The sequence below is a fragment of the Lepisma saccharinum genome, chromosome 12 (genome assembly GCF_977018435.1).
Source record: "Lepisma saccharinum chromosome 12, izLepSacc3.1, whole genome shotgun sequence".
Classification (NCBI taxonomy): domain Eukaryota; kingdom Metazoa; phylum Arthropoda; class Insecta; order Zygentoma; family Lepismatidae; genus Lepisma; species Lepisma saccharinum.
Genome location: NC_139240.1, coordinates 27,194,224 through 27,206,487, shown reverse-complemented (window position 1 = coordinate 27,206,487; position 12,264 = coordinate 27,194,224). Strand labels below are relative to the sequence as shown.

At 37.7% G+C, this 12,264-nt stretch overlaps 1 protein-coding gene across 1 annotated transcript in view; it reads left to right on the top strand.

Moving 5' to 3' along the window:
- Positions 1-11,558, top strand: part of LOC145996282 (sodium-dependent proline transporter-like) — a 96,154-nt gene extending 84,596 nt beyond the window's left edge. The window contains exon 2 of the mRNA XM_083132710.1: positions 10,321-11,558. Within this exon, the coding sequence (XP_082988836.1) occupies positions 10,321-11,558 (1,238 nt within the window). The remainder of the gene's footprint in view (positions 1-10,320) is intronic.
- Positions 11,559-12,264: the final 706 nt, after the last annotated feature.

Genomic DNA, 12,264 nt, shown 5'->3' with positions numbered 1-12,264 from the left:
ATTAGCATATGGAGTTAGTCTTGTTAAAAGAATGTTAGATAATATTTTATACGTTGTTGAGAGTAGAGAAATTCCACGGTAATTATTGCAGTTCATTTATCACCTTTTTAAAACACAGGAGCAATTATGGATTCTTTCCACTGTTGAGGGATTTCTTCTTTATTCCATATTAAGCAAATTAATTTATGAATTTGACATATTAATGAATTTCCACCATATTTAATTAACTCAGCTGGTATTAAATCAATGCCAGGTGATTTGTTATTCTTTAGCCTTTTAATAGCATCTTTAACTTCAGTCAAGTTAGGTTCTGGAACTAAAGGTTCTGCTGTGTGGACTTCATTTACTTCTGATTTATCTCCTACATGAACATTTAAAAGGTCATTAAAGTAGTTCTTCCATCTATTTAGAATATCACTTGGGTCAGCTAGAAAATCACCGTCTTTATCTTTTATCAAGTTTACTTTAGGTTGCCACCCCTTTCTAAATTCATTTACACCTTTATATAAATCTCTGATATTTTTGTTTTTGCTGTTTGTTTCAATTTCGTTAATTTTGCTTTTCAAGTAATCTCTTTTTTTACTTCTAAACGTGCAGTTAACTTCTCGCTTTATTCTATTATAATTGCTTAGATTTGTATCATCAGATTTATTTAACGACCTAAGTCTAGCCTGATTTCTTATTTCTATTAGATTATGACATTCATTATGAAACCATGGCTTGCTTTTTCTTGGTTTATGATATCCTATATTTTCTTTAGCTGCTGATTCTATTGCATTACGTATGTGCTCCCAAATCTTATTTACGTCTGTTTCATTTATATTTTCATCATCATTTAAATCCTGCAAAACATCAAATCTATTTGACAGTTTAATTTGATAATCTTTCTTAATTCTTTCATCAGCAAATTTTCCTGTATTAAATTTTAGAACTTTTAGATTTTGTTGCTTATGATTTATCACTGAGAGTCTTTCTCTTAATTTAGCAATTACTAAATAATGGTCACTGGCACAGTCAGCACTTCTATGTGTACGAATGTCAATTATACTAGTATGCCTTCTCTTATCAATGAGAATATGATCTATCTGATTATGAGTTTTACCATCTGGAGAAGACCGGGTATATTTATGGATATCTTTATGTTTAAAAGTTGTACTTTTCACAATTAAATTCTTTGACGTTGGAAAAGTAATCATTACTTAATTCATGCAGACTTTGTTTACCAATCGTGGGTTTAAATGTCTTTTCTTTGCCAATCTGTGCATTAAAGTCACCTAACAGAATTTTCATATCATACTGAGAAAATTTATCAAAGACCTGTTCTAACTCTGCATAAAAATCATCTTTAGTATTATCATCTTTATCTTCCGTTGGTGCATGTATGTTTATTAAAATAATTTTACACCACCTACCCTGTAAAACTGCATATGATATCCTATTATTAATAAATTCTACTGTTTTAAGAGCAGAGATAATTCTGTTATTTATGATAAAGCCTGTTCCAAAATTATGATTTTTCAGTACCACCATAGAAAAAAGTATGATTTTTAGTTTTACAATTCCCTTCTCCTGGCCACCTAACATCCTGGACAGCTACTGTGATTGTGATGAAAATTTGACTGAATAAATAATAGAACAATGGAGGACGGAAGTTGAACTACGTTGTCATTTAAGCATCACTCGTATATAAACAGCAAGTTGTGTATTTCCAAGGGAATTATAACAGTTACTATGTATTATTAGTGTCGTTAACGAGACTAGACATGAGAAGAGATGGAATTTTCACGCGACGGGACATACCAGTGTCGTCTCTCGGCAACAAGGTATCTACTAGTTGAGTTGCACAATATCCAGCCAGATATTACATATTAAACCTTAAATTTTTATCGTGAATTCTGATGTGGAATTACCCTTGGTTGGGGAAGTTTCGAACTCTATAGTAAGGAAATTGAGCACTAGGATGGGAGATAGCCAAGTCTTGAGTATTAATTACTGTTGCGCTTAGTCTGTTGTGAGAATTTTGGTATGGCGATTGAGAATTAAATTATTTGGAGGAGGTCGAGATTCAACTCTTCAATACCAACAGTGAACCTAAAATTGACATAGGAATTTTGGTGGGGGACTGGATATTAAATTGGGAGGGGTATGCTTGCAGTTTTTATCTTACTATACTCGTGAGAGCCTTTATTAAAAAATTACAATATTATTATTTTTTATTCTAATAATTGTAACCCAATTGAAGTGTATGGTAGCCTGATGTTGTGTAATGAGACTACTGGTATCGCAATCCACTAACAAGTCTCGTTAGATGCGATGTGTTCAGTTATATATTGTCACCCCCTGTTTTTATTTTTTCATCGGAGATCACGACACGTCGCAACACCTCACTGAAGGCATTGTGAACTGCAACACCTCACAACCCACCAGGGTGCGAAATCATTGAAAACTGGTGAGGGAGAAAGTTCTTAACCTATAACCCCCTCCCCACAAACATATGTGTGAATTATACGATGCACATATTTGTAATGTTATTAAAAGTAAAAATAAATTACTCAATTAAAATAATTATTATGATTATTAATTAGAAATTAATTTGTTACTTTCGTACATATAAGATAGTGTAAATCAGCTAACTAATTCCATTACTAACATGTTAAAGATGTTAATAAATTATGACACAGTTGAAGTGGTTTTATTATGTGTAAGTTTTTGTTTAGTTTGTGCACTATGTTAATATAAATCAATTAGATTTCATAGTTATTATTGTTTTGCATTCTTGTTTTACTTTTACTGTGCGTATTGATGTAGATTTGTTAATGATCTCTTGAGACAGAAAGCATTCAACACTCACAACCACACTAATTTATGTGTGTTTTCGATATTATTCTTAGTAAAGTATATTTGAAATTAAAGGTAATATTTATGCTTATCTTTTCATTGTTATAACAAAAACTTTTTCCCCCCCGGGAAATTTTTGGTGGGGGGATTTTTGAGGCCAAGATTGTTGGTGGGGGGAAATCCCCCTCGTCCCCTCCAGGATTTCGCACCCTGAACCCAACAACCCAGAAATACAAGAAAAAAGGAGCGAAAAGAACAAAACAGATCAGCCTTTCCACGTTTCTTTCCGAATGGGGTAAAGACTCAGCTGGGTTTTGTCCGCCCATGACGTCACACCAGCGGCAGTCGCGAAAAGAGGCGTGTATCTGCATTTAATACCACTACATACGAAAATAAACCTTGGCCGGCTCTTCCAATTGTCCACCAAAAATTGAAAAGAAAGAATAAACTTTTGAGCGTATTTTCCTTGCTACTTCTGAGAGCTGAAGGATTTCGGTTTTGTAAATGTACCGAATGATATTACTTTCAGTACTTGAAGAGCGTCATTAGGTACAGCTAATTATATTATAAATGAATAATTTGTCAAATTTTTCACAAATATTTCAAAGTTAGACTTCTTACGAGTTGATTGGGAACCATCTGAACTCATTTTTTTCTTTTTTAATACAACACCTATAGATGTCTGAGAAAATACCAAATACATGGCTTCTAAAAGGCATTGGATGTGGTACACATCTGCCATAAAATGTTTAAACATATAAAGATAAAGTATCGGTACATATGGGAAACAAAATGGTAATCCTTGTTCTTTCCAACAGTGAAATAAAATTTTGCATAATATCTATCGTTGCTTTGTTATTCACTGAATGAAATCCGGGAGTTTTTTCTGCTGCACCCTGTATACTTGATGGTTTTCTCCGCTGAACTTATTGGAAGGCATGGAATTTGGCTCATACGGCTATGAAGGATTCCAAAGATTTATGCACACTACTAATGATGATATCCATAAAATATTAATCAGGAACTTTACTTTTCGTTAATTGGATCTAACTCCTTTTTTGTTATTCAATAAATATTCAATTATTTTTCTATCTGACATTAAATTCCTTGCCAGGGCAGTTGTTTTTGTGCAAATCTTGGCGATCTTAACTACACGTAAGCTAGATAATGAATACTTGCTGTTATATTTCTATTCTTTTACTATCTTTTACCTATTCATGTAATAATAACAATACAATATTAATTAATGTACATATTTAATTAATTAATATATTAATGTAATTAAATATAATTATATTAATTATTATTATTGCGACAATTGATTGGACATATATATATATATATATATATATATATATATATATATATATATATATATATATATATATATATATATGGGAGGCTGAATTTTGTACCCCCCAAATGAAAAACGTTCCTGCGCCACTGCACGTATGTCAAGTACCATGGTATGATTTTGTAAATGTAGTATTATATATCCAAAGAAGTTTATTGAAAGTGAAATGACGTTTTTTTTACCTATAATAGTAATGATTTTAGTTATATACGTTTGTGTAATTTTTGTTTGAACATTTAAATTTTTATAAAGATATTTTGAAAAACAAGTTTCTTGTTTTTTATACAATTCTTTGCTTTGGAAACAGACATAAAATGATTTGACTATATCCTATAGTGATGCCACAGACAAAAGAGCCTGCGCAGACCCGAGACTCCTGTGCATCGTAGTTCCGCGTGGAGGGGAGGGGCAGAGTGGAGCAGGCTTCCTTGTGGCCCGAGTTGAACCGATGAAGGAAAAGGTGAACAGAGACTTTTGGCCGAAGGTTCATTTCCTTGTGGCCGAAGCCGCAATATAGGTGTGCTCATGGGGGGGGGGGGCAAGGGGGCCGATAATGAACAATGTTACAGATCTACTTTTTAAAATATGAAACACTTTCAAGTCGATGAAAGTTCCGAGCTGAGAGGAGGATGGTATTATTTCTTATGTAATTGGAAGTGCCGCTGCCAGTGACATGGTGAAGGTAGCCGATTTAAAATTCTTGTATCAGCAGAACAAAGACTTGCATTGTAGGATAAGATATTTTCTTAAAATTACAGAAGCTCATACTAATTTTGGAACAACAATGTTTCACATGCAATTTAGAAATGCAAATACAGGGCTAGTACAAATGAATTTAATCGAATTTCAAAGCACTGTATATTTTTCAAAGTATTACATATACAATAATGTAATGACTGATATGCGAAAAGAACCAGAAACTCACCAAGTTTTCATGCGCCATACACCAGGTGGCAGCACGAGCACAGTGCCGTTACAAAATATGGCAACAATGCAGTAAAAAGAGTTTGGAATATCTGAGGTGTTCACCTGTTACTGCAGTGCAGCGTGCATTCTGAAGAGGATACAGAAAAGAACCACTAGGTCACCAGAGCATTCTGCGGTAGTACCAGCAGTTTAAAGACGCTGGCTGGCTGTGTGTGTAAACAGAAAAGCAAGGAGCGAGCAAGAATGTCTAAGGAAACAGTGGAGAGAGATGAGGCAGAGTTTTGGGGCACACAAAGAACACTTGCAGTCAGTGGCGACTCGTGGATTTTTTTTTGGTGTAGGAAGTTTTGGTAAACAGACCGAGAAAAGTTTTCGAAAATGTTTTAAACTACACAGTCACACGTATCGCTTGTACCTTGTACTAGCCATTGCATTTATAATGTTAGCTGGAGGCCCTCCCTGTCTGTTGTCGTATGTGGATTGAGGACAGCTTTGCCAATACCAACATCCTGATAGAAAAAGTGCTGTTTCAACACTTAAATTACGGTAAATGTGATAAAATTATGCTAGGGTCTATTATTATTATTATTATTATTACACAATTATTATTATTATCATTATCATTTTCTGATGACTGTTGTAGTCTTAAGTTCAATTTATGCAGCTATTTTGGAGTTGTGAACTGCATTATTGATTAGCAATTTCAACCATTGAATGAAATGGGTTCAGTATAGTGCTTGAAAAAAGTTGAAGAAAACTCGGCGACTGGTAACGCCGTCTGTTTATTTGTGACCTCCAACTTTCTACCGATTTCCTTTTATAAAGTGTTCCTCGCTTGTTAAATCTGGGATGATAAAGAAAAGATGAAAACAAGAGGATGGACAAAGGCCTGTAAAAGCTTGTTTCATGGTCGGCATACTTCCTTTGTTTGAAACAAGTCCGCTGGAGAAGTACAAACAAGATCTGATTTTTTAAAAATAAATATTTCTTCAAAATGTCTTCATTAGGATTCAATTTCTCTGTTTCCCACGGACGCCCGTTTTTTGGAGATGATGAAGGATTTTACCAATATGCCAAACACAGTGTGGTAGGTGCAAACGAAGTTCAAATTTTGCAAGGTTTAAAACTATTGTGCTAGGTTTGGAATCAAAGATTGAGGAAACTACTGGAGCTTCCTCGCGGAACGTATAACTGGGCAACCCCCCTCCCTTGCTTGCACTGCCCCTCACCCATCTGGGTGCAGTGTGGCGAGAAAGCTTCGTCCGCCGCTGAGCGGCAAAGAAGTTTGTCTTTGGGTAACAGATCTGGAGCGAGCGAGTGATAACAGATTGGCTCTTGACAGTTGAGTAGGGAACCTACATTGGGCTCAAAATTTTATAACGCTCGTTAAATTCTTACAAAAGTAGAGAACTGGAAATAAATATAAATGAACTGTAGGAAGTTCCTCATTGCCTACATGGAGGAATCGCTCCTGCTTGTAGTGTGTCACAAAAACTTGGTGAGTTTCCAGTTCTTTTCATGTATAAATCATTATTGTATTTGTAATACTTTTGAAAATACAGTGTTTTGAAATCCGAAGAATCATTCATGGTAGACCTGTATAAGTACACTCAGTTTGCAAGCATGTGCGTACTGATAGTTTTAAGAGCCATGAATTTTAATTAGAATAACCTTTTTTACTTGAAGTAAATTTGAGTTCAATTTCTGCATCTGAAGTATAAGATACAGGGTGTTTCCATAACCTGTAACAAAAGTCCAGGGATGATGGGGAGGGAGACAAAAGCATCAACACGAGATAACGAAGCCCAGTCCGAAAACGCCCCAGTCAAGAGTTATAAATCAAAACCGTAGTTGAAAGATAGAAGGTTCTATGGATGTGTTATAGGGGATGTGTTACAATATGCTAGTATATAAATTATGTCTGAACATGAAAACACTCATGTAAACTTCGAAGACAAAACAAAGCTACTGAGATGTTGAATTTTAACACCGAAGAAAGAGAACATGACAACATGAAGTATTGAATATTTTCACAGAGGTCCACCCATTTTTCTCTCACTAAAATTCAAGAATCCATTTTGGCATTGAACCACCGCTTCCTTTGTTATTTAAATATGTGCAGTTATATATTAATTATAATAATTACATAAATGACCATCAATAATAAAAAATCAATAATTGGACGTGTGTCACACATACATTATATCATTGAGCAAACTTTCAGCATAGTAATTATAATAATTACAAAAATTACCATAATTACCAACTAACTGTACACTGTTACTGTTATGATACTAGTGGTTGAACACCAGTGGCGTAGCGTGATTCTATGAAAGGTGTAAGGCTTCCTTAGATAAACCTGATCTGAATATTGGATAAAGAAAACCCAAAGATATTTTAACTAAATAGAATATATTTGAATGTAAGTCATGCATGGGCTTACTCAATTTCAAACACAAAATGCACACACTCTATGTTAACAATAATAGCATATGTATATATTACTTAATGAAAATTCTCATTTATACGGTAACTCGATCCGACGATCCTTTAGTCTGAACACCTCAATCACGTCGTCGTAGAATCGAGAGTTCCTGGTCAATTTCTTAAGCAGCTCCTTTTCAGTGGATATCAGTCCCAAGTCAGATTTCCTTGTGTCTGTGCGCTGCGTTGAAATGTATGAATCCTCTACAGTGCAGAAAACTACTTTTCCACCTACGAGCTTGAGGCAGGAACAGTGAGGAACAATTCTGTTAGTTTGTACACTTGTTCAACAGCTTCATTCAAATGGGTAGTATGCAAGTACTCATGAAGTTCAAACACACTCTTCAGTCGATATTCGGCTTCAGAATAAATTACCTGTAGCTCAACGTTCAACTGGTAGCAATTGACAAATTTCGCATATAGCTTAGTTAGGGACACAGACTCTTCTTCTGGAAAAGCCATGTCATATTTTTATTCTTATTATTCTTTTTCTTTCACTAAAAAGCCATTTGTGGGAAATGCGTAAGATACAATTTGCAAATTCAAATGCATTCGAGAATATTACTCATTATCATGGTTACGATATTTGCACACATTTTGAAAAGCATATCAAGCAACTTAGTCAAAGGAAAAGGTAAAACAAATCTGTAAATCATAACGCTAAGTATTACGTGTATGCTTTTAACATTACGGGCAACTGGGATGCACGCGCCTAACTTTGCGGGCGCTGCCGGATCTAGGATTGCCAGACATTCCTCTTTTATCTTTAACTTCGCTGCTTCTAATGAAGGTAATATCCAACATTAAACCATCTCTTTGTGAACTTAATAGTTAGTTTACACATTTAAAATGACACCTGTTTTGTTAGCTACACCTCCCGTCAAGCATTGTTGAAACAACACGGGAGTCGATTTTCTTGGTTCTCTTCCTACCGTGGCAAACAGACGCAGCGGGGACAGAAATCTCGCCAGTTAGCACCCACTGGTAATGCGCCTTACAGTGCCTGAGAATCGAGGCGCCCTGTCATTGGTTGAGAAGGTACTACGTAAGCAAACACACCCGCCATGGGCGAGTCCAAATCATTTCTTCCATTCACCCACACGTAAGTCCTCTCAAGAAGCCTTACAGAGAAACAACTCGAATCAAAACAAGTCCTCAATTGTTTCGTTAAAAGTTCTACTTGCAGTCTGTTATTTCTGTGTGTGTTCAAGCGATAATTACGGGAATGGAATACGATTTCTTCGATAATTTCAACTTGTAAGGTGGACTTACAAGCCTTACGTGTTGAACACACATCCCAAGAGGGAGGGCAATCACGTCATTTTTACCTCCTATGCATGTTACCTGATGATATGGTGAAATTGATGAAGGGACACTCACAAACAACATCCATACCCAGGTGGGGATTAGAACCCGGGACCAGTTTTCTGTTAAGTACACCTTGTGGCCAGATAGGCTAATCGGTACTGGATCTGCAGTTCAAAATGGTGCACGGAACACTGCAATGTTCCTTCGCCGGAACCCCTTGATTACGAGATGATGTCAGAAATGACTTTACACAAAATTAACTTGATTATGCAACTTCTTCAAACGTATTAAGCAGATTTATATCTGACTATTTATAGATAAGCCGAACTAATATATACACGTCAATCAGAAATAACATTGTTAAGACATTTGTGTGCGTGTATATATGTGTGTATTTTGGATTTAGGGTTTGGAACTGGAAGAAACTTCCTGTAAACTAAAAAGACTAAATTCTCTTAAAGCCACTGTCACCGAGAAAACTTTAAACTTCCCCTTCTTTATACTTTCCCGACATTAATACTTCGAAACAATGGAAGACATCCCAATTATCTTACACAGGGAAGGAGCAATGCCATGAATATTATTGATTGTTGATGTTTTAAAAATCGGTAAAGAGTTTCCATGGAATTAGTGCAGCGAAAAAATCAATTAGCACTATACGCATATTTTGCGATTAGCAAGAAAAATAATAAAAAAGAGTAGATATTCACGATCGAAAGAGAAAAAAGACAGTGAAGCTATGGACAACACGTCAAGTGATGAGCAATCTCTGCCAAGTATCGAAGAGAGCGAGATGGATAGAAGCATAAGTGATGAAGCTGGGCCAGCAATTGAGACCGAAGTTTCTGAATCAATTGAGACCGAACCTTCTGGAGCAATTGAGACCGAACCTTCTGAATCAATTGAGACCGAACCTTCTGAATCAATTGAGACCGAACCTTCTGAAGCAATTGAGACCGAACCTTCCGAAGCAATTGAGACCGAACCTTCCGAAGCAATTGAGACCGAACCTTCCGAAGCAATTGAGATCGAATCTTCCGAAGCAAATGAGACCGAACCTTCTGAATCAATTCAGACCGAACCTTCTGGAGCAATTGTGACCGAATCTTCCGAAGCAATTGAGACCGAACCTTCTGAATCAATTGAGACCGAACCTTCTGAATCAATTGAGACCGAACCTTCTGAAGCAATTGAGACCGAACCTTCTGGAGCAATTGAGACCTAACTTTCTGGAGCAATTGAGACCGAACCTTCTGGAGCAATTGAGACAGAATCTTCCGAAGCAATCGAGACCGAACCTTCTGAATCAATTGAGACCGAACCTTCTGAAAGCCCACTGAGAAAATCCAAATCGAAATTGATTCCCCTCAAGAGATGCCGACAGAGAATCCCGAGTCTCTATGTTGAAGATGACGAAGATGAAGTAGACGTTCCTCCCAGAGTGGTGACGTTTGCAGACGTCGTCGAGCAGTATTCCATCAGCGATGACTCACGGTCAATAATCTCCGAGCTTCGAGTCCGACTTGAGACCAGAAGCATCAAGTTGATGGAACCCGACGCACATCCCGGAGAGGCCAAGAAGTACTTGAAACGAATGGAGATGTTCTTCTACTACCTTATCCCATGTACCGGCATCGGAGGCGTCTTCAGATTCCCCTACATGTGCTACATTCATCGAGGGGGAGCCTTCCTCGTCCCGTATCTGCTTATGATCCTTCTTTGCGGAATACCCATGTTCCACTTGGAGACAGTTGTTGGGCAGTTCACCAACAGCGGATACATCAAAATGTTCGGTGCGGCTCCCATAATGAATGGAGCTGGATACGCAACATTGATCCTCAATGTTTTCCTGTGTGCGTACGCAAGCGTCATCGGCAGTTATTGTCTTTTCTTCATGATCTATCCCGTGAGCCAACTTATCGACTGGAGTGCATGCCAGTACTCTTGGAATGATGGAAACTGTACCGAGGTGAGAAATAGTGACTTGGCCAGCTTATCGGTGGCTCTACAGAGTCCGTCGGAACAGTACCTCAATAAATTCGCCCTCAGAACATCGGCCAGTATTGATCAGCCTGGAGGACTCGTGTGGGAGCTGTTGACGTTCCATCTCTTGTTGTACGCTCTGGTCATCGAATGTTGCTCCTTCGGCTGGAAAAGAATTCGAATAAGTTTCTATTTTCTGATGCCGCTTGGATACGTAGCCATGGTAGTGATGATACTTCGTGCAGTCACTCTCCCTGGCGCAACGAACGGGCTTATAGCGTACTTGGTGCCTGATATGAACGAATTTCTTAGCATCAAAACATGGGTGGACGCTGCAGTGCAAGCACTGTTCACCGTCGGTGCAGGATTAGGGATGGTGGTTCATCGAGCTCGGTTCAACTACGTGAACAACGACTGTTCGTGGGAAGTGTTCTGCGTTCCTGCTCTAAGCACAGTGGTCAGCATCCTCTTTGGACTCATCCTATTTTGTGGTTTGGGATATTTGCAAGCGCAGACAGGTATTCCCATGTTCTCTTTGGCAAAGGACGGACCAGCAGCTATGTTTTCAATATATCCTGCAATAATAGCCACCTTCCCCTTTCCCCAGTTATGGAACGTGATCCTTTTCCTCTCTCTCTTGGCTTTATTACACTCTCTTGGATAGTAATACAGCTGGACGCCTTGCAGTGGAGTTTGTTCGACTTATACCCCGTACTGAAGAAGGAAAGAAACTTTCGCATCACAGTGACGACGTTCTTACTGTTCATAGGCTGCGCAGTGTGCCTTCGAGAGAATGGTATCTATTGGATAAAACTTCTCGATACCCACGCAACGCTAACGATAGTCATTATTTGCCTCATGGAACTGCTTGCTTTTGTTTTCATATTCGGCATGGAAAACTACGCAAAACTTCTTAAGTTTGTTTACGGTGCAAAGACTATTCATGTATTGTGGTGGTTGTGTTGGATTTTCATGACTCCCGTAACACTACTCGCTGTCGTTTGTGGCTTCGTGATCTGCAACGGACGGATTTCGTACGGGACAGAACCGTTCACCATTTGGACTGTAATAGCAGGGTGGATCATAACGTTCCTACCAGCAATTTTTATACCAGGGTACGTTATATTGAAGGTATTAACCACGGAAGGAAAGATGGTAGAAAAGTTACGAAATCTAGTCCGTACATCGACACACTTCGAACCAGAGAATGAAGCGGATGCGAATTACTGGCTCGACTTCTGCAGACTCTATTCGCCCAGCAACAGCTTTGCGGATCGCGTATTATCGTTATTCTCACGGCGTTCACGTGATGTTGACGTTGAAAGTGGAGAAGCGACTGTATAATTTCCTTTCATGTAGTGTACATATAT